At 24.7% G+C, this 24,122-nt stretch overlaps 2 protein-coding genes across 2 annotated transcripts; one reads left to right on the top strand and one right to left on the bottom strand.

Moving 5' to 3' along the window:
* Positions 1 to 1,942: 1,942 nt before the first annotated feature.
* On the top strand, positions 1,943 to 17,929 carry LOC134827140 (uncharacterized). The gene is made up of 6 exons (XM_063839695.1): positions 1,943 to 2,050; positions 7,013 to 7,100; positions 8,040 to 8,125; positions 14,929 to 15,036; positions 16,975 to 17,034; positions 17,320 to 17,929. Exons 1-6 carry the CDS (start codon positions 1,943 to 1,945, stop codon positions 17,404 to 17,406), a joined length of 537 nt encoding a protein of 178 aa, XP_063695765.1. The 3' UTR covers positions 17,407 to 17,929.
* Positions 17,930 to 21,005: 3,076 nt separating this feature from the next.
* Positions 21,006 to 23,468, bottom strand: LOC134827513 (dynein regulatory complex protein 11). The gene has a single exon (XM_063840194.1). It carries the CDS (start codon positions 23,466 to 23,468, stop codon positions 21,006 to 21,008), a length of 2,463 nt encoding a protein of 820 aa, XP_063696264.1.
* Between the last annotated feature and the right edge of the window lie 654 nt (positions 23,469 to 24,122).

The following is a 24,122-nucleotide window of genomic DNA, read 5'->3' as shown; positions in this document are numbered from 1 at the left end:
GTTTTTGAGTAAAAATAATTACGAAAAAAAAAATAAAAATTATTTTGTTTTATTTAATTTCATATAAAACAGATAAAAATTCTTCAATTTCTATCTTTGTTTTTCTATGAAAATGTTTAAAAGACAAAAATCATATTAAATTTATATTCTTTCCATGCCCGTAATTTATATTTAAATAATTCCGTGAAACTGAAAAGATTTTTGGAATACCCAAAGGATGCTAAATTAATAATTTAATTTTGGGAAATAAAATTAGATTCATGGAAAAATATCCTTTTTCATCGAAAAAAATTATTTTATAAAATATATTAAATTTAAAATATTTTTTTATCAATTTTGTGATTTAAATAAAAATTATTGTAAAAAATTAAAATAAAAAATTTAATTAAAAAAAAAATTAATAAAAAAATAAATTATTAAATTTAAAAAATAATAAAAATATATAAAATTATTTTTAAAAAATTAATTAATTAAATAAATCTCTCAAATATTAAAACTCACCCATTTTCTCATAAAAGGGAACATTTAACAGCCACGTCCTTAACAGTGCAATGTTATAACCATTCACAACAATAGATCAATGTTCCGTAATACTAAATGGAAACGACCACGTTATCCTTCATTTTTATACGCGCTTGTGATTGTGTGTTAAAAAGCTAATTTTCTAATGGAACAAAATGTTGTCCCACACTGCTGGACATCATCGACGCGTACACTTTTTTTACGATGTTGCCTCAAATGTTGTATCAAATAACGATTTTCGCCATTTATTATCGAAAGTAACTACTCGTGTGTCGCAACGAAGGTTAAATCAAGACAAACAGATTTTGTGGCGAGCAAAAAAAAATCCTCTTCTCGCCATTTGCCGATGTGATGTGAAATTGTGAAGTAACTATAGAAACGAGAAATCATTTATCAATGACAAAAAAAAAAAATAAAACGAGTGCAGCCAGAGAGAGAAGGAGCGTAAAGTTATTTAGAACAAATAAACTTCCGAAGAATTTTTGCACACAGAGACACACACACAAGCCCGCATTTTCCATTTTCATTGGCATATTTTATTTCCACTGCATGATCATAATTTATTCCCTTACCTTCCCCACATAAATTCAGATATTTTAAAATTATATGGAGGCATATTTACATGCATGATGATAAAGTGAAGCGCCGTACAAGCCGCAAACTATGCATGCATGCCTAACAAAGGTGAAACGTGACAAGCAGTTTATTTTTTACCAAGTTATTCACACATCCTCACACACAAAAGAAGGAAAGCGGGTTAAAGAGGTACCGAAGAAAAAAAAAACTTGCAATATAAATTTTACTCTGTCATGCACTTTGCAGCCCGTTTTGCGAAAATTGAACGCGGCACTATTTTTATGGTAATTTGCAATAACTTGTAACTTTTCTCTGCTTTGAAATTCCTTCAAAGGTAAAAATTTTCAATTTTTCTGAAAAAAAAAAAATATTTTATTGTCATTGCTTGGTCAAAGAATTCGCGAAAAGAAATATTTTGCAACAAAAATTTTTAATGAAAAAAGTTAAAACAGCAATTTACATAAATTTCGTTGAATGAAAGGCAACTTCAAATGTCAATGTCAGCAGTTTAAAATTTTGTAAATTTTGTTTGACTTGTTTAGTGCAGTTTTTTCGCTCAAAATAAAAAAAAACAATAAAAAAAGTTTATTTTTCATCATAATTTCTTCAACTTTCTCTCTCTTTTTTTTCTTTTCCAGATTTGTGAAGGCAACCAACTTTAAAAACAATAAATTTTTATTAAAAAAAGGACGGAAAATATGAAAAAACTACAAAATACTTGCAGCGAACTGCATCATTTCGTGTCATCGTCCAAGGGTTCTCTCCGAAGTAATTGACAATAATACACAAAACAAACGAAAAACAAAAAACGAGTTGGGAAAAAATAGGAGAACAACGATAAAAAATGATGAAGTCAGCTATTATTTACCCGTATGGGCCATTTAGAGGAAATGGGTGTTGTCGGATATTACATGCCAAACATTTAGCATTTACCAGTGCCATTTATTCCTTGGTAAGTTGTTTATTTTCTCTTTTGCACGACATCGTCACGGTTGTCGGAGTTGATGTTCTTGTTGTTGTTAAATCTGCGATGGTGCAAGTAATAAAATGCATGATAACATGACAGTTTGCATGTGGTTAAAAAGATTTAATTAAAATTATTACGTTAGTATGGTGCAGACTCGACGATTATCTTGGGCTTTTTACTCGTCGTTTTACGTTCTTTGACATCCATTCAGATTTTTTTCGTCTTTAGTGTTGATAGGATGATCAAAATTTTCTAAAAAAAAAAAAAAATTAAATAAAAAATTAATTTTCATAAAATATTTGAATTAAAAAAAGTTTAAAAAAAAATTAAATATTTTTTTTTTTTATATTTAAAAAAATAAATTAAATAAATAAATAATTAATAAATAAAAAAAAAATTAAAAGACAAGTAAAAAATTTTTACAAAAATAAAAAAAAATTTTTAATAATAAAAAAATAAAATTCAAATATTAATTTTAATTTTTTAATTTTAATTTTTGAAAAAAATACACTAAAAAAATATTTTTTTTTAATTTTAAATTTAAATTAATTAAAATTTAATTTTAAAATTAAAATAAAAGAATTTTTGTAAAATTAAATTAAATTAAATCAAATAAAAAAAAAAAATTTAAAATTTTTTTAATTTTAAAAAAAAAAAATAAAAAATCATTTTTACAAAAAAATAAATTTTTCCAATTTTTCAATCAAATATCATTGGAAATAACATTTAAATATTGAATAATTTAAAAAAAAATAATAAATTTTGAAAAACTATTTTAATTTTTCAGTAAAAAAATTAATTAAATAAAAATATAACATTTAAATATTTTATTTATAAAAAAAATAAATTCAAAATTTGAGTAAAACATTTAAATGAAATTAAATAAATAATTTAAAAATAAAATTTTATCTTTTTGCTTAAAAAACTTTGAAATTCAATAAATTTAATTTTAAATTTCAGAAAATAAAATTATAAAAAATTAATTTAATTAAAAATTTTGATAATAATTTTTTTTAATTACATTCAATAATAAAAAAAATCTTAAAAAATTAAAAAATATCTAAAAAAATCAGAAAATTTTTGGACAATCTACTCTTTTTTCACAGCAAGAGTAACTATAACATTAAAGAAAAAAAATTGTTATATTTTTTTTCTTATATAAATTGAACGAAGAAAGAGGTAAATTAAAAAGAAAACTCATTGTTAGTACATTAAAAGGTCATAAAACAGATAATGACTAAGACTATTAAAATGTACTTTTATTGTGAAAGTAGAGGTTGTGGTGCTTAATGTTCTGAGAATGCAATAATATGTGTCGTTTGGTACACTGCGACGATGTTCCATGTCATGACTCTGCAAGAAATACTTTAAATGGAGACGCCTCGTTGTTAATGACACACGCGAAAAATTCCTTTCAACGTTTTAAGACATTGTTGATCTATGCGAGTTTCTTTTAATTTGTTATAAATGAAAATTAATTACTGTAATTCATTTAATTAGAAAATGTTATGGTTTGAACGAATATAGTTTTTCTAAGTAATTAAATTTCTTTCTCTGTTGTTTGCGCGATGTTTTCTCCCGTCACTTGGGAGAAGTAGAATTTAATTTCGAAATAGTTTTGCGTTTTATCAAAATTAAAAGACGCAGAAATACTTTAAAGTAAATTCTCTCCATTTCCATAAAATATTTTTTTTTTGCCCGAAAATGATTTCCTTTTATCAAATTCTGTGGAAATTCGAAAAAAAAAAACGAAGAGCACAAAGGAAAATCCTTGCCGTATAATAACAATTTGATGGTGGTCTGACATGCCTTTTCATTACAAAATATTCAGATAGAGTTTAAAATTATTCTCCACAGACAATGCTCCGACCGAGAGAGAAAAAAAAATGAAACAGTTAACTGGCAATCCACAATAAGAGGAAGAATAATAATAATATCAAAATGATAACCCATCCTGCAACATATTTACTGCTAAACCCTTGTCTTATGTGAAAGTACGGAAAAAAGTGTGTAGACAAAGAATTTTTCTTGAAATGCGGGAAAATACCGAGTCTATCGTAAAAACTAAGCAAACCAACGCGTTTGTAATTTAAATGGAATCGGGGTTTTTGCGGAATAAAAAGCAATGGTTTAAAAACAATGCCTTTTTGTAGATTTGCAGATGATGATGATTCTACGTTTATTTATTCCCGACACTCGGTTTACTTTTGACTTTGAACAACAACAAAGGAACAACATAAAATTTAAGGAGAGCAAAGAAAAAAAAATAATTTAATGAAAAAGGGTCCAGCAACAAAGAAAATCACTTTTTATGCGGTTGATAACTCACTTTTGTGTACAAAATATATATTTTAATTTGATTAAATGAGGGAAATTATTTACCATCTTACTTTCGTTAAGGATAAGTACTTGCCATAAAACAACATTATAAACGCATAAAAGTGTAAAGATTTATTTAAATTTTAATTTATGACCATGTTACGATATAAAAATTATATTTTAGCTCGTTCATTTCCTCATCTTTGGACTTTTCGTACGTTTTTTACGATGATTGTTAACATTTTATATTTTGCCATAATATAAATGAGGGAGAAAAGCCCATAGTCAGAATATTTATTAAATCGGGCTTTGGGATTTAATGAATTTTAGTGAGCAAAATTTTGCAAGTTGGAAAAGAATTTGATTTTTTTATGTGAAAAAAATAAAAGATAGACAAAATTTATTTATTTGAAATTCAAGAAAATATGTTGAATGATTAAAATAAAAATTAAAAATGAATTACCAAAATAAAAAAATAAACTTTTTGACTTTCTTAACAATTTTCGTTTGAAATTTAATTGAAATTTTCATAATTTTATTTTTATTTTTAAGAAATTCTTTATTTTTTTTTAAATTAATTCTAGATTTTGTTGAAATATGTTTTTTTTAAATATAAAAAAAACAATAATAGAATTTTTAATAATTTTAAAAACAATATAAAAAATTATGATAATAATTTAAAGAAAATATGATTTTTTTAAATTAAAAAATGATATTAAATTTTTAAATATTGAAAATCATAGAATTTTATAATAATAATTTAATTTATTTTTTTTTTTAAATCTTAATTTAGTTAAAATTAAGCCCTAAAGATAATTTCTTTTGATAAAATTTTTAATTATTTTTTTTACTTTTTTCAAAAAATAATATTTTAATAAATATTTTAAAAATTATTTCTTGTAAAATTTCAATTATTTTGTTTTATAAAAACTCAAACTTAAGGTTAAGTTTTATATTTTATTTTTTTAATAATTTTTATAAAATATTATTTTTAATTTTATAAGAAATTATTTTTAAAAACGAAAATTTTATATTTTAAAAATTAAAAAATATTTATAAATATAATTTTTATAATTATAAATAATAATTAATTATAAATTAATAATTATAAAATAATTATTAAAATAATTAATTTTAAATAAATTTTAATTAATTTTATTTATTAAAAATGATTAAAAAATTTTTAAAAAATCAAATAATTTTTTTATCAAGATGTTCAATATGAAATATTTTTTTTGCGAATTTCACAAAAAAATAACTTAGGAAGGAGAAAATCAATATCATGCAATACAATATTTTCTTATCAGATATTGAAGATTTTGACATTTAGATGACATCTGATATAAATTTAAATAAAAAAAATCAATTTTACAGAATTGATAAATTTGGTTGTCACTTTTTGTGAATATTATCTGCCATAAGCTTCTTGTTCATAAATTGACATGTTATGTTGCAAATATTAATTTTTCCATATTTTCAAAAAATATTTCCTGAATAAACTTTAAATTTTGTATTTTTGGTCAAATTGTATATTTTCGATTAAAGTTTGAAATAATTGGATTATTATTTGGGTCGTATTTATAAAATAAAACTTACATGATAAACTTTGCTCCCCATTCGCATCACACACATGCAACATCGATCAATTTAATTACAAGTGTGTATTCTGATATTGGGGAACAACAACAACACGACGACGATGATGATGATGAAACACAGCACAACAGCACGACGCCAGATGTATAAATTCAAAATGATATTTATTCTCCGAAGATCCATATCATCATACAACACGAGTAATAATGCATAGACAAAATTTTCCGCCGTATTACAGACAACAACAACAACATCGATGGCAATAAGAGGAGAATATATTTTCCATTGCTTGTTATGTTGATCTCAAAGTTGTATGTGCTCCGTAAAAAGTCATTGGATGTGCATGAAATTGTGAAAAGTTTTCAAGGATTTATGGTTTATAAGATTGGCAGCATTATTATCATTCTTTCTCTTCTACAATTTTTCTAATACAAATATCTCGTCGTCGTTGTCGTCGGAGTTTCGAATTTACAAAAACGAAAAAAAAAATGAATTTATGGAAAATAATCAAAATTATATTTTATCACGAAAAAACATGCAATGAATTAACGAAGCACACATTTTAAAAAATAATAATAATAATTTATGCGATGAAAGAAGGCACGTAACCTCATTTCGAGGAAAAATTTTTTTTCAACTTGAATTATGTCAAAACCTTTAAACCGTAAAAAATTTTACGCCTCCTAAAATTTAATGAATGCGAAACATATAAACAAACAAACACTTTTCTTATTAACTTACGCTGCAGATTTCAGCACAAGAGGTGTGAGGCAAAGAACCGTTTATGATGTGCTAACAAAGTTATAAATTCACGTTTAAGGTTTTTTTTTCACTTACTTTACACGGTTAGTTGTCAAAGCAAGAGCCCAACATTTTTTTTCTTGCAAACCAAAGCTTTGAAAATTACTTTGCTAACGATATGAAACAAAATGAGGGTGTTTACGTGAATTACTGAAAAAAGTGTTTAGTATTTAAGGATTTAAAGTAAAAAAACTGATTTTGACATGTTTATTTTTTTTTCTCTTTTTTCAGAATATTTCAATATTGGTGGTTCTTCTCTACGCCTGGAGAATAAGCGAAAATGCGAAAAAATTTAGTGATTTAGAGGATGTTTATTATGGTGAGTAAAAAGTTTTTTTTTAAATTTTTTTGTCGTTTACATATGAAAAAAAATGTGATATTGCAGTTTAAAATTAAAAAAATAAAACAAACAAAATTCAAATTATGTTGAATGTGAGGTCCTTTCAAATTAATTTTTAACTTTTTCTCCCTTTTGCTGTTTAAATAGTCAAAATTTTAAAGGATCAGAATAAAAATGAATATATTTTAATTTTAAAATATATTTTTATATCATGATTATAATTTTTTATTATTATATAAAAATATAATTATTAATTTTAATTAAAAAATATAATTTTTTATTTTAATTATTTAAATATTAATTTTTTTATTTTTTTTAATATTATTTTTTAATTTTTATTAATATTTGCAATTTAATTTCTAGTTAAAATTAAAAATAATTATATTAAAATTTTATATATTTTTTTTATTATAAAAATTTTATATTAATTTAATTAATAAATAACTAGATAATTTTAATATAACATTTAAAAATATTTTTACTTTAAAAAACTCTCAATTATTAGAGTTAAAAATACAGAAAATTAAAAATAATAATTTATTCTTTTATTATAATCATTTTAATTTTTTATAATTTTATATAAAAAAAATTTTTTTTTTAAAAAAATTTTTTAATTATTTTATTTTTAAAAATTTTTTATAATTTTAAAAATAAATTTTATTATATTATTTTTTATAAAAATATTATTTTTTGATTAATAAATTTGAAAAATAAAAAATAACTTGCTCTAAAAAATCAAATAAATTAGAAAATTAAAAATCGAGCAAAATAATTTGCCTAAATATGAAATTTATTTTTTTTCCAAAAATCAAATTTTTAGGAAAATTAATAATTAAAATTTAATTCAGAACAATAAATAGAAAAATCTTGAATTAAAAAAATCTCATTAAAGCACATTTTCCTTTATTTTTATTTTAGGCGTCCAGATAGCATACATGGCAATAATAGGAACCCAACTATCGATGATAGTGCTCAGCATTCTTTTGTTATTCGGTATTTATAAGGTAAGTAACTCCCCACTGCTGCTGCTCGTTCTGTGATTAACAGCGACTCCATCTTATTATTTTTCCTCTTTTTCCATTTTCCTTTTGTATGCTTGTGTGTTGAAAAGGACTCGAAACTTCTTGACTCGCAAAGCAGTAAAAATACAAATGAATAAACAGTCGACACACAATCATCATGTATGATAAACAAAACTCATGAATTATTGAACAGTTTCTCTCTTTTTTTTTCCTCATTGTCATTTTCTTCATCATTTTTCGTCTCGGGCGTTCTTACAGACTCGAACTAAGAGCGCATTTGTTCCTTTTTTTCAAAGGGCAGCAAAAAGAGGTTTTTTTGGAGTTTCCTGTGCAAAAATGGGAATATATTTCATAAGCTCCTCATTTTGGCATTGTTTACCATTCATCGCATCATTATTCAAATGTGTGCCAAAAACATTATTTTTATTTAAGTATTCTCATTGTGTTGAATAATAAATTTCACATTTGGCTCACTCATCATGATTATCATTATACTTGTGTGAAAGCATTTTATAGTTACCAACGTTGTTTGCTAAACGGAGATAATCTCATGAATTTGATTATTTTTCTTTCTTTTTTTTTCGCTACGACAACAAAAATTTAATTCGCAAGAGAAACTCAATTTTCTTCTCATTATTTTCCCGAAAAAAAAAATAATATCGAAGGAATTATCGATTATGACAATATTGTTATCATTTCGCAAGGAAAGTGCGGGAAATGTGAAAAATTGAAACAATTAAAAATTATTTTTTTTTATTTTTTATTCCATATCTCAAATAAAAAAAATTAAAAATCTAAATTAAAATAATTTTTTTGAAAATAAAAAATAAAATAAATTTTTTTTTTATTGCGAAAAAAAATACATATTTTTAATAAAAATTATTTATTTAATGAAAAAATGAAATTTTAAAATTAATTTCAATAATTAATAATTTTTTGGAATTTTTAAAAATATTTTTATTTATTAAATTTTTAAAAATGTTTTTCTTAAAAAAAAAATAAAATATATATTTTGAAAAATTTAAAAAAAATATTTTTTTTACATTTCCCGTACTTTCAAGAAAAAAAGAAGGAAAAAAATCCATCAAGAAAAAAACGACATTTAATATTAATTGATTCTCGGAATTAAGGGTGAATTTTTTGCTCGACTTTTTTTCCGTCTCAACGAGGGAAGTATTGTTTTACGACATAAACGCACATAAAAAAGGGAACTGATAAGTGAATGAATCAATTTACCGTTTTTTTTTTGTGGTATCGCTAAGCCCAACTATAAGAGCATGCGTTCAACCCATAGACGAGGATTATGAAATGTGTGACTGGAATGTAAAAATTCCATTTTTCGCATAGTTGACTTGACACGTGCCTCCGAGAGAAAAAAATACAAAGTGTCTCCTGAAAAGATTTCCTTAATTTAATCGACATTCCGTTATTAATAAGATCCAATTTTGTTAATTATTTGAGCCCTTTTCACAAGTAATTGCGTTCAAGTAATTGGAAAATGTGCTTTCATTCATATTTTGCTTCTCGGGCACTCACACACGATAAACTAAGAAAAAGGATCGACCCATGAGGAAATTTTTCATCTCACAATGTTCCGTACAATGTTCGCACTCGATGGTTGGGTGAGCAAAAATGTAACCCTTAAGGCGAGTGAAAGGCATGTTAGAAGGAGCAGACGGTAATAATTCATCGGATAAACTTAAGGCCAGAGAATAAAATAAATGATGAATATAATCAAACCGACAATTACCTGAAGTGGAAACAATAATATTTATTTGGGTATAAAACCTCTTGTATGCTTACTCTTCTTCTCGGAGTATTTTTCTGTTTTGTTTTATTTTATTAATGGACAGACATTTTCAGAGTACTCGAAAAAATTGTTTATAATTATTCTCAAGGGACCCGGAAAAAATTGCTTAACATTGAAGGGCGTTTTATTAAACTATTTATTAAATTGTGATCCTTATAATATTTTTTTTGTATAACATTTTTTTATGTTTTTATGATCAGGGAGGAAAAAAATATCTAAAAATATTTAAATAATGTTAAATTATTAATTTTATTTAAATTAATTATTTATCAATATAAAAATAAAATTATTTAATTAAAAATAAAAATAATTATAAAATAGGTAATATTAATTAAAAACTATTATAATAAAATATTTTAATATTAAATTTAATTTAATATTAAATAAAAATTTTAATAATTTCTTTCGAAATTTAAAATTAAAAAAATAATTTTGATTAATATATTGAAAAATTTAAAATTTTTAATCATAAATTAATACTTTAAAAATTATAAATTTTTAGAAATTATATAAAATAAATTATTTTAATTTTTTTTAATAAAAATATTATTTTTAGTAAATTTTGGATTTTTTTTTTTTTTAGAAAATTTCATAACATTTTTAATTTTATTTTAATTTTCTTAAAATGGTAAAAAAATTATTAATATTTTCTAAATTATTTTTGTAGAATAATTTCTTATAATAAATATGAATATTAATTTTAATTAATAAAAATTTAAAAAAATATTAATTATTAAATTTATTATTAATTTTCATATTTAATAAATAATAATTTTGATAATTTTCTAAAAAAAATTTTGCAAAACTTTACTAAATATCAAGCAAATTTTATACATATTTTTTTTTATTTTAATTAAATTTATTTATTAAAATTTATTTTTTTAATTAATTTAATTTAATATTTTTTTAATTTTTTTTAAATAATATTATTATTAATTTTTATAGATATTTTAAATATTTTTAAATTTTATCTTTAAAAAAAATATTTTTTTCATCCCTGTTAATAATATTCAAAGCATGCAACATTAATTAAGGTAGATAAATTTTTAAACGTCTTCCCTGATTAATAAAAGAAAAAAAAAAGATTTATAAAAAATAACAAAAAGGTTGTAAAAATAATTACCTTTTGAACGAACAAAAAGTTTTGTTTTTTTTTTATAAAAAACGGGACATAAAAAATTAGTTTCTAATCTAAAGAGATTTTTATACCGCATAATACACACACAAAAAGCACACAATTGTTCAAAATGTGTTTTCTTATCACTCCTTAATGACTTCCTATTTGTTTTTAAATGTCTGCGAATTTTTTTTCTTTCGTTTTTTTTTTCGTTTACCCAAAAGACGATAGTCAAGTCATTATCGCCACACTAAAAACAAAACGAAAAAAAAGATACAAATTCTGCTGAATTGTTGTTTTCTCCCTTGTTTTATTTTACGGATAAAATGACGACGACAAGAAAAAAAGGTACAAATAGAAAAAAAATCAGAGACAAATGCCTTAACCTCTTTCTTGTGTTTCACAAATTGTTTTAGACTTTTTTTTTGTGCGAGACAATGAAAATAATAATATGAAAAGCATATGTTTAACTGGCTTTATTTTTGTCATCATTTCATAGGAGACTTGCTGTGACAGTAAAAATAATAATAGAAAAAACAAGAAAAAGAACTGAGGGAAAAATCAATTGCGTTACCTACCCGTTGTTTGTATTTTTTTTTATTTTTCAAGTTTTTACAATGTCTCCTTTGTAGCCTTGTTTGAATAAATTTTCTTAGACCAACTTGCTTTGTTGCCTATGTTTTGTGCTTTTTTACAAGAAAAAGACGAATTGCGATACAAAAGTTGACGTAAATTAAAAATTAAACCACATTATTGAAAAAAATTAAATAATTTTCTTATTTTTTTTTAAATTAATTTTATTAATTTAAATTTAAGTTTTTTAGTGCCTAAATTAAAAACAAAAATTGCTTTGAACAATTTATTTAGTTTTTTTGCTCTTGAAAAAACAAAACTATAAATTTTTTTTCAAAAAAAAATGATTAAAATTTAATTTTCTTAATTAAAAAAAAAATTAAATTAAATTAAATTAAATTAAAAAAAAAAAAAAAAATAAATTAAATTTTAAAAAAATAAAATTAAATTAAAAGTTTAAAATAAAAGTAAAAAAAAATTATAAAAAAAATAAATTAATTTTAAATTAAAAATTTAAAATAAATTTTTGTTAAAAAAATATTTTTCTTTAAAAAAAAATTACAGACAGACAATTTTTTTTTAAATTTCAATTGAAATGCGGTAAAAAATGACTTTCAGGTTGTTCTTGTAAATTGTATCTGTTCTTCATTGAATCTGGCTTAAAAACAAGTTTTTTCGTTCTCCGCCTCTCGCAACAACATACATAAAATATATTTTGCGTCTTTTGCTAAACACTCCTTGGGGGCACATTTGACAATGCACAGCTCGACTATATTTATTCTGCTCCTTCTCGTGTGCGTCTTTTTTCCATGTAGTCAGCAATCTTAGACGACGCGAACATATAGTAGTCGGTGATTACCCTTAAACCTCAAAGTAGATTATTTTGATGGAAACAACACAAAAAAAAATTCGTAAGGTAGAGTAATGGAAAACAAAAGTGTTTTGTATTCTCGATGGGATTCTGCATGTTTTTCGTGTGTAAAGTCTCGTTTTCAGACGAATTAACTGGATTCGAGCAAATGACGCAGGATGGTCAAGCACACACATTTCATGTCGGAACCAAAGACATTAAAACAAAAGGCAGGGATAACGACAATGTACTTTTTGTCTTAAAGCACTTCCGAAAGAGATCTTTATTAAGTGCGATACATTTTATCTGCACTCTTCTCTTAACTACCAAAGCTATAAAAAATAAAAGCCGAGATTGAAGACGACGAAGAAAATTAAAAAAATTTCCTTTGAACATCTGAAAAAAGTCGTTGGACAAAGTAAACAAAGAACGAGAAAAAAGCAGAAAAAATGAAAAAGTGCTCAATATTTTATCCTTATTATTGATGATAAACGATTTACATGATACATTGCTTTTCTTGATGTTCCACTCCGAACAAGTTATACATAAACATTGTCGTTTGTCTTGTAAAACCATCCAAGAACCATAAAAAGTAGTTATAAGTAAGTGGCTTTTTATTGCCTTTTCTCATTTTTTTTTCACTATGACAGCAAATCCAGACATATTTTTATTATTTTATGATTTATATCTTGCGAAAGACCAATATGTCGGCGGAGCTATAAATAAAAAAAAATATTGGGAAAGGTTTTGACATCTATTGATTTTTGTCGCGGATTTGTCGTTTTATTAAAGAATTTTATTTTATATTAAAAAAATTTTTATTAAAGAATTTAAGTTATATTCAAGCAAATTTTAATAGGAATCAAATTATTTTAACTAAAAAATATTTTTCAATTTTTTTTAAACAAAAGTTATTTTTTTTTAATTTTAGAATCAAACTTTTAAAATTATTTAAAAAAAATAAATTTAATTTTATTTAAATTAATTAAAAAATTATTTAATTTTTTTTTATTTAATTTTTTATTAATTTTTTTTTTTGAACTACATTTTTTTATTTAATTTACCAAATATAATTTAAGGTATATATTTTTTTATTTTATCAAATATTATTAATTATTAAACAATAAAAATATTTTCTTTTCTGAGCTAAAAAAAATATAAAAAAAATCAAAAATATAAATTAATAATAATATTTTTTATACAAAAATGTTGAAAATTAATAATTAAAAAATAAATTTATTATAATTTAATTAATATATTTTTTTTAAATTATTGATTATTTATTTATTAAAATTATTTTTTTATTTATTTATTATTTATTAAAATTAATTAAAAAATTTTTATTATTTAAAAAAAAAGAAATAATAAAAATGTCAAAAAATCATGCAAATGAATAATATTTTTTAAAATAAACATTAAATTAAAAAATATGAAATTATTTATTTTTTGACATATTTTCTTAAAATTTATCCAAAATAATGTGAATTTTTCAAATAACATTTTCTTTAATTATTTTTTATATTTTAAATATTTTTTTTATTTAGTAATTTTTATTTTTATTATTTTATTTATTATTCATTATTTTTTATTTTTTTATTATTTTATTTTTATTATTTAATTATAATTTATTTATTTATTTCAAAAATTAAATAAGAAAAAAAAATCATAAAAACACATTTCCCTTGTAAATAACCTCAATCTGTTCATAAAACCTCCAATTCACAAAATTTCTTTTCACACAAAGAAAAAAAATGAAAAATCACGTCAACCAAGTATATTAAACAAAAGCCAACATCAATAAACAACATGGAGAACAAACGCCGAGCAAATTAGCATAATTAGGGTCTTTCGTGTTTCACCCATTAAGAAAAAGTACCACATTTCAACCACTATTCATCCCACACATAAAGCGTTTTAATTGGCTAATTTTTATTCTGAGAGAATGCCAAAAAGTTCCTTTTAAAGTTTTGCGACGACGACATAAAAAAAAACCGAGAGAGAGAACGGAACAGAGTTGTAAATGTTATGTAAATACAACGAGATTAATTTTGCTGATGCTTTTTGTTGTTGTTGTTGTTAAGAATCATCAGCACACAAAAAAAAGAAAAAAAAAATGTTAAGAGAGCTAAACAACAACGTCTAAATTAAAAGTCGTAATTTTACGAGTGCTCTTTTGTGAGAGAGACAAGTAAAATTAAAAGTTTCCACAAAACAAAAAAAAAAGTTTAGAAAAATTACGACTCGCATGAAAGTTAATGAGAAACATAAAAGAATTTTTTTTATTTTAATTTTTTTTTTGCCGAATTCTGATTGAAAAACCAGATTTGTTGCCATGACACGACGAACTTTGATCTTAATTTTATTTTTTTTTTGTTTTTATTTATTTTTACCGACAAAAACATTTAACGAATTTTCCTTTTTTTTTTGTTCTACAGGAAAATTCCGGCTTAGTGGTTCCATGGATATTAGGATTTATTACATTTATGGCTTTAGAAGCGGTTGCAATGGTTTATTCAAATGTGTTGCGAGACCACGTAAACAGGGTAAGTTTTGTACGAGAAAATTTTACAAAAAAAATAATGTTGGAATAAAAGAAAGTTTTTTCCCGCAATAACAAAACATCTCCCTCATATAAATCATTTTATTTTATTCTTTACTTCTATTGAACCGTAACAGCATATTTTTGCTATTTTTATTTATTTATTTATGTTTATTCACAATTTTTCTTTATTTTTTTTATTTCATATAATCGTTCACATTACCGCCATAATTCTCGTGTCTTGCCCATAAATTTTGCGGGAAAAAGTACAAAAGTGTCGTCATCAAGATGCTATCAGCACAGCAAAAAAAACACCTTTTCATAGTTTTAGTTGAACTTTTCTCATTTCTCCGTAAATGTTGGGAGAAAAAAAAGTAAAATAAAATGGTTGAACCCGTTTCAGCGGCAACAGTACACTTTATCAGGGAATGTAATAAAATTTGCTCAATTTAGTGTATTTTATATTTATCCAGATGTACCTGGTTTGAAATCTACACCTTTTTTTATTTTTATTTTGTTTTCACCGCACAGCAGAACGAAAAAAAAAACGAAAGGAGAGAAAAGTAGTAAAAAGGATTCATTTCTTCCTTGTCATCTGAGCGAAACAGCAAGCAAAATAGAAAAACAATAAAATGTTATATTGTCTCGTGAAATGGCATGCAATTTTACACATGACAAGATTTGAATACGGTTTTATTTTAATTTAATGAGGTTCACATAAACAATCTGATCGGAATCTCCTTTTCTCTGTCTTTCGGTCGCTTGCATTAAGTGAACATGTTAATTTTCATATTTAGACAGAGTAAATAATGATAATGGCACATGATGTGCACAGATAGTGGTAAATAGTTGGCTAACTTGAGTGAACTTGATTATTGATTTTTCGTTAAAGATTCCCTTGATGCTATTTTCTTACAAGTGGATGCGGGAAAATGTGAAAAAATGAAAAAAAAATATTTTTTTTTTCTGATTTATTAAAAATTATGAGTTAAACTTAAATAAATTAAATTTTAAAAAATTATTTATTATTTTTTTTATAAATTTTTGTCAAAATGTTTATTTCTTTAATAAATAATTTATTATTAGTTTTTTTTAAATATATTTTAAATATAATCATATTTTAATTTATATTTAGCATTGTATATAATTAAATTATAATATTATTTATTTCGAAATATATAAAAAATAATTAAATTAAATAATTATTAATAATATAATTTTTTAATATATTTTTGAGGTATTTAGCATTTTTTTAATAATTTATAAATTTTTATTTATTTTGAAATTTTCGAAAAATATTTTTGTAAAAATATTTAAACATGATATTTAAAATTAAATATTTAAAAAATCTAAAAAAATTACCTCAATATTCTAAAAAAATTAAAAAAAATAAATGGCTAACTGTAAAAATCTTTTTATTTTTTGCTAAATTTAAAAAATTTAATCAAATATTTTAAAATATTAAAATTTAATTTTTGAAAAATAAATAAAATTTTAAAGATTTAATTTTAATTTTTGTTAAAAAAATATCAAAAATATTTTAAATTGAAGCTTTTAAGTTTTAATTCAATAAAAAATAAAAAAAAATTATCAGAATTTTTTTTTTCAAAAAAAATAATTTTTATTAATAAAATTATTACCTTAAATTAAAAGTTAATTTAATTCAATTAATTTTTTTGAATTTTAAAATTTTTTAAAATTTAATTTAATCAATTAATTTTAATATTAATTTCAATGAAATTAAGTTTTTATTTTTTTTTTACTTAAAAATAAATTAATAATAATAAAAAAATCATGCCTTTAGAAAAAAATTTTGCTTAAACATTTTTTTTTTCATTTTCCCGCATCTTTCAACATTATGTGAGTGTGTGCGATGTTCGATACAACCTTCAAATAAACAATATCTGTAGCATTTTCTTCTTTTTTTCTACTTCTTTTTCAGCAATTCGATGCCTTGTGTAAAGCAGAAGTGGCCTTTTTTATAACGAGAGCGTGTTTAAACGTGAGTTTTATTAAATTTATCTTATATATTTCTAGTTCCATTGTTTTGTGCTGCTCTCCGTGCTAAAAGCAACGCAAAGAAGAATTAAACAATGGAAAATATTTGACCCAGAAACGCCTTTCTCCCTGTGTATCAATAAAATTTGCTCCTCTCACACACTGACACACACGTTCGTGATTGATTACAAGAATTTTTTGACAGATAACAAGACTTTGATTTCTAATTGATTGTGCAAGCAGCGAAAATTATTATTAAGCAGATAATTGATATTGATTTCCTTTTCAGTCATTGGCGATGTGGGGCGTCATGCGATTCTACAATTTGCTGCGGATCGGCATCACGTGGAAGGGACCCGAAGTTATCGAGCTATGACAAAGTTCGAGTGACACGGAGAAACTCTGCTTGTCGCAGGAGTACTTAACGACTGATGGCTACTTTTATCGAACGCGGAACGAAAATTATTTGTCGACGACAGACGTTACGAGCGACGACGACGAAGATGAAGAAGATCCGAGCCAATTTGTAGCACGCGACAGCAATAATGGCGATAACGACAGCACTGCGAGTGACGAAGACGACTCTTTGTTGGTTGTCTACGACAGTAATTCCATTATTTCCGTTTGACGACATGGAAACAATAACACGCGGCGACACGCATACAACGGCTGGACAAGTGGCATGACGCTCGCTTGCTTTCTCATCTGCATGATTGAGTTGTATGCCGAAATTTTGTTCATGAAGGAATACTTTTAAGATGGCTGATAATCAAAAAAAAATCTGTAAATACGAAGAATTTTGTTAGTTATTTTATGTGCCAAGGAAAATTCTCTATAAAGTTATATTGAAATGTAGACGATAACAATAAATGTGAGAAAAATTTAAAATAATGTTAGAATAGAGCAGTACAATAAAATATATCAAAGAAATGTGTTATTATATAGAAAATATAAAGAAAATCCTTTTATAATAAAACTGAAAAGTTTTTTTTTCTTATTTTTCAAAGTGATAAACAAAGAAGGCATCTTTTTATTGTAAGAACTTAAAATTATCAACGTGGAAAAAAATGTCAAGAGCAATTATAGAAACTTATTTTTTTGATTTTTTTTTTAAATATTTTCTTACCAGTTTTATAAAAATTATAAAATTTAAAAAAAATAAATAAAAAAAATATTTAATGTTTTTGTCAAATTTAAATAAAAAATTTTATTACAAAATAATATTTCTTAAATAAATTATTTTTTTTAATATTGCAAAAAAATATTTTTTTATTTATTTTTTTAATGATATTTATTTCATTAAAAATACTTCATTATAAAATTATTTTTTTTAATTAATAATTTTAATTTATATTTTTATAATTTTTAACTTAAAAAACAAAAAATTATTATTTTAGTTTTTAAAATATTTTTAATTAACAAAATTTTAGAGTTTGTTTAATTTTTTTTACAAAATTTTGAAAAAAAAAAATTTTTTTTAAATAAAATAAAAATATTTTATTTAATGTTTGATTTTCGTAAAAAACATTTAAAAAAAATAATAATAATTCAAAAAAACTGAACTTATTAATTTTTTTATGATATTTTATATAAAATATTTTTTTAAAAAATTAATTTTTTTGACAATATTTTTTAATTTAATTTCATTCATGATTATTTCAAAAATTTTTTACTTAAGCTCGTTAAATATTTAAAATAATTTTTAATTTTTTAAAAGAAAATTTTCGAATCTCTCAAAGGTTTTTATTTGAGAATCCTTTAAATTTTTTTCTTTTTGCAGAAAAATCATAAAAAAAATTATGAAACAATTTTTTTTTTCAGGAAACCCATCAAAAATTTAACCTTTTTCAATTTCCAAACAAATGCCAAACATCAAATAAACCCCTTTTAATTTGTGTTGTGACATCGTGACATGCGTTTTGTTTGCCAGAAATGCCACATCAAATAATAGAATTAAAATCCACACAAAAGCAAACGTATAATGTGCACACAAAACACACAAAATCTCAAATAATTCAGCTCCTCTTATGACTTAACGTGCGACCTACGAACGAAATTGACGAAGACTACTAGTTTGGTTATGTGTTGCGGTTTTTCACTCAATACATCATCATTTTTGCCAATGCGTGCACAAAAACAAAAATTACCATTTTCCATGTGTGTGCGGCGGTACGTGTCGTTTGCGAGGATGTAAATTTTACAAAATTGAAATAATAATGGGCTGTGACCATTGTCTGGATTGCTGTATGTCGAAATTTATCGAATCAAAAGCCATTGTTGTGCAATAAATAAGTTTAATGTATCGTAACGATGAAACGTTGCAAAGTTTGAAGTACAATGGTAATTTTTGATTAGGAATAACAAATAGACGAGATGGATTTTAATTCGACAGCGGTTGATTTTCGAACAAATATTTTGTGTTTTAATTGAATTCCAGTAATTTTATTTAAATCTCGCATCGATATAAACTAATTTCTGCCAAACTAACGTAATTAAAAAGGCTTTTTATGCATGGGAGAATTTTATCATGTGTGCAAGATGCTTAATCACATACGTTAAGCCTGGCAAAACATTTTAAATGCAATTTTTTTATATAAATTTTATTAAAAATTATATATATTTTTCAATTTTGAGCTTAAATTTTGCCTATTTTTAATGTATTTTATCAATAAATTAATTTTTGAGCAAATAATTATTAAAAACTTTTTATTATTTATTTAGGTATATTTTACTTTTTTATGTTATTTAAAATTTTTCTTAATATTTATTTTTTTATAATTTTTTTTCATTTAAAAAAAAATGTTTGAACATGACAACATAAATCATAAAATCGATATTTTCTTAAATTATTAAAAAATTATTTTTTTCTCATAGTAATTAAAGATTTAAAAAAAAATAATTTTCTAAAAAATTTACATTTTTAAGGTATGATATTTCTTAATAAAATTTTTATTTTTTTTAAAATTATATAATTTTTTAATTAAAAAGTATAAAAATAAATCGAAATATTAATAAGAATTATTTTTTTATTTTTTAAATTCTATAATTTATTTTATTTTTTTCTATTTTAATTTATGAATTATTTTTATTTTAATTTTATAAAATAAATTAATTAAAAATTAAATTTATTAAAAATGATTCAATTTAAATATTATTAATAATTGTTTATTTTAATTATTATTTGATATTAATTTTAAAAATTACTTATTTTTTATTCCTTTCCGAAGCCAAAATTTTTTCGATTTTTTTGCGCGTTTTGAAATTTCTCTTAAATTTCAAAGACCAAAATTCAAAAATATTTTTTTGTTGAAAAGCTTGAACCCTTGGCTTTCAAGTACAACTTGAATTATTTTAATAGCTGAACTTAAAGTTATTGAAAAATTAGTTTTTCCAAATTTTGAAATGTCCTCCTCTGTGGACAAAACCGGGAAAGGTTTTTAAATATTTTATTTTGCTTCAAATTTAATCAATTTTGATTTTTATGAAATTGAATTATGATAAATTTTTATTAAATTTTAATAAAATTAATTTAGTTTATGAATTTTAATTTGATCAATTTTATTTTCAATTTAATTTTTAACAAAAATGATTTTTTTAGAAATTTTTTTTTAATAAAAAATAATTTAATAAATTTTTATTTTTGCCAGGCTTAGAACGAGATTTCGACATGAGTGTTACCGATCTGAAAACTACCTCCAGAGAGTAAAATATTAAAAGCTGTAAGCTAGAGCACGACAACGACACGCGTTGATAAAAAATCAATAAACCGTAACCAATACACAGACAGCACATTCTCTCGTTGCCTTTTAAAGTGTTTTCCCTCTAAATTGAGCGAACAAGTGAACGTGAATGTGTGTGGTTGTTAGCGTTAATAAACAAGTTGACAAGCAAGCAAAAAAGTATCTCTAACGTGTTACACACTTAAATGTTATAGGTTATCATTATTCAAACATTCCCAAGTTCATTCCGAGTCATTTACTTCTTCTTTCCTTTCCCCTTAGGTTTCGCCGGAGCGCCATTTGTCGGTTCCTTCTCAATGGTTCGCGTTTCACTTTCCTGCTCATTTGCCTTCTGACGACGTCTTCCGAGGGGTGTTCGAGCCCACCATTGATTAAAAGCATCTTCTTCCTCTTTGTAGACAGGTTCCTTCGAACTGAGGGCATTGATGAGCTCGACATGCGTTAATGGCTGAACGCGAAGTTGCAGCATTCGTTTACAGGTAATTACTTCTTGGATCGTTTTGACAATCGCACCAACGGTATATCCGTCGGAAATTTTTGCCATAATTCCCGTGTCGAATTGTCGATGCACGCCGCTGTATTGACTCAGCAACTCTTTCCACGTGAACGAAAGTGTTCCGTAATCCGGTCTTGGCAGATAAATGAACCGATTATACGTTTGTTGAAGCGCTTTTTGATCCGCTTCCCATGGAAATTGCGTCGTTCCGATCAAAATAACCCGATCCTCCGGACTTATATTCTTAATTAACTTGGGTAAGTCTTTTTTCAACCTTTTTGGATCTGTTCGATCGGTTTTTGGGACCTTTTTCATGAAAGGTTTCTCCGCATCTCCGAAATAAATAACGGCAGGTTGAAGTAATCTCGTCACTTTTGATATTAAATGCATCAACATGATAAGTCCGGATTTGCCGGGATACTTTCCAACGATATTCGCGGGACTAAGATCGAATAAAACCGCCCCAACTTCCGTACAAATGGCATTTACGAGAGTTCTCTTGCCCGAACCCTTGGGTCCCGCGAGCAAAACTGACTTGATGCAAGGCGCAAATTGTCGAATCTGCTCCGAACCGAGTGGCAAAACGCAATGTTGGATCAAAACGGACCGAATATCGCCCGGAGTTGGATTCAAGCTGGTTCTTGCGGTGTACGAGGGATCTCCGAGATACGTGTTTATGGGGGTTTCGGGATATTTTCGAATTATTCCGTTCATGACAAGCTCCTCGAATAAGGATTCCGTTGTGCGATCTGGCGTCAAATCTTTTTCCTTCTTCTTTTTACCTTTTTTCCCGCCGCGACGCGCTTTTTTGGCGCCTTTTTTTGTTTTCTTGCCCTTGGCGGCACGATCTTTATCTAAAGCTGCTTGTAATAAATCCAGTTCGTTTCGCATGATGTCGTCGACAATTCTGCGTAACTCGTTTTCTATTTCTGAGTATTTGTCGGAAAATACCATGTCCTCGTAATGCGTTTGTTTGAAGTTATTTGACTCGTCTTTGTTTTTCCATACTTCGTTGTACTCGTCGATGCCGACTTTCATCTCGGGCAGGAACATCGACAAGCCTGGTTTGAATTTTGCTTCGATAGAGTCTTCCATGTTGATGTCTCCTGACTTAATTTGAGGTTTTCCATCCTTTCCTTTGGCGTTTTTGTCTTTTTTTGAGTCTTTTGATGATAAAGCTGATGATCGACTAACCTCACTTTCAGTTCCTTGTCGCGATAAAAGATGTCGTGAGCCTCCAAGCTCTTCAGCGGGAAATTCGGGGAACTTTCCCGTACGTCGATTGTATTCCTTGAACCAATTTCTGATTTCATCTGCGATATTTTCCTTCATTTGCGCTCCTTGCTTCGTACTGATCTCATCTTTGACGTCACGCAACGAATTTTCATAGTCCAGTTGGTACTTTTCTTGCAGCCGATACCGATTTTGTCGCGCAATTTCGACTTCATCCACGGGTTTTTCCTGTTTCGTCGTTGGCGGCGGCGGAATCATGCCAATCAACACCATTTCCCGCATTTTTCGCTGTCTCGTTTGACGTCGCGTCGCAAACCCACGCCACATTTTCTGAATTCGCAGTGCTGCCATGAGTCCTGTTTCCGCGCGATCTTTTGCACTGTCAGGCTTGCCCTTTTCCTTGAGAAATTTAATTTCTTTCATGAATTGGGCACGAAGTCGACCTTGTCTCGCTCGTTCGTGCATCTGAATGATTCGAATCGCGTCCATTTCAGTCATTTCCTCTTCGTCTTCTTGCTCGTCGAGGAACCCAACGCGTTTTAAAATCTCATCCATGAAGCGTTTTCGTTCATTTATCTCCGTGGCACGTTCTCGGATGAAGTAACGAGGGATACGGACTTCCAAATCGAGTGGCGTGAGTTTTAGTTTTTCCAAAATTTCGTCGTTGTAACTGAATTCGGAGATGTCGAGGAGTACGAGATCGTGTTTTAGTTCGACAACGCGTCCTAAACAGGAATCCAGCAGCTTTCGGATGAGCGTTCGTTTTTGCGGTTGAAGCATTTGGTCGTAAATTTCCTCCAAACGGTTCGAAATTGTGACATATTTTGCGTAAATTTCGAAGACGGTGACTTGAACGGAATGGCGATCCGCTTGCGGTTCGAGTTGCTGATAGTCAAAGTCAGAAACGGCATTTTTCTCGAGCTCTTGTTGGGTTTTGTGCCACAAATAGTTGTACGTTTGGTTCGACATGATGAAGTGAAATGAAGAATTTGTTTAAAATTCACTTAGCGTCAAAACTGCTTTTGTTGCCAAGGAAAATTGTTTCCAAGGAAGTGTTTTTAACCATCTGTTGAGCGTGATTTGTTGTATTTTTGTTTAAATGTTTTGTAGGATAAATTGCATTTATGGTATTTTTGAAAAATTAAAGCAATTTTTATTTTTTTAAATTATTTTTCGAGTTTAAAAAAAATATTTATTTGATTAAAAATTAATTTAATTAATTTTTATTTGAATTATAATTGAATTATTTAATTAAATTTAATTTTATTTATTTAAATTATTTTTTATTTAAATAAATTAATTAATTTATTTAAAAATTTATTTAATTTATAATTCATTATTTAAATTAAATTTGATTTTATTTTATTTTAGTTTAATTAAATTATTAATTATAAAGAAGTAAATTTTTATAAAAAAAAATTTGTGCAGAAATTTTTTTTATGCAATTAAATTAATAATGTTAGAAAATTTTTTATTTATTTCGATTTATTTTTTTGATTTTAATTTTTTTATATATTTAAAAAAAAAATTAATTTTTCTAAAATTAATTTGATTTATTTTGATTTTAATTCAAATTTTTAAAACTTTAATTTTTCAATTTTAGTAAATAGCATTCAGATAAAA

This window comes from Culicoides brevitarsis, chromosome 1 (genome assembly GCF_036172545.1).
Source record: "Culicoides brevitarsis isolate CSIRO-B50_1 chromosome 1, AGI_CSIRO_Cbre_v1, whole genome shotgun sequence".
Classification (NCBI taxonomy): Eukaryota; Metazoa; Arthropoda; class Insecta; order Diptera; family Ceratopogonidae; genus Culicoides; species Culicoides brevitarsis.
This window is presented reverse-complemented; position numbering and strand designations above follow the sequence as displayed.

Coding starts and splice junctions, on each gene's coding strand:
- LOC134827140 (XM_063839695.1), top strand. CDS start 1,943: ATGATGAAGTCAGCTATTATTTACCCGTATGGGCCATTTAGAGGAAAT. Junction 2,051..7,012: donor CCAGTGCCATTTATTCCTTG/GTAAGTTGTTTA, acceptor CTCTTTTTTCAG/AATATTTCAATATTGGTGGT. Junction 15,037..16,974: donor TGCGAGACCACGTAAACAGG/GTAAGTTTTGTA, acceptor CTTCTTTTTCAG/CAATTCGATGCCTTGTGTAA.
- LOC134827513 (XM_063840194.1), bottom strand. CDS start 23,468: ATGTCGAACCAAACGTACAACTATTTGTGGCACAAAACCCAACAAGAG.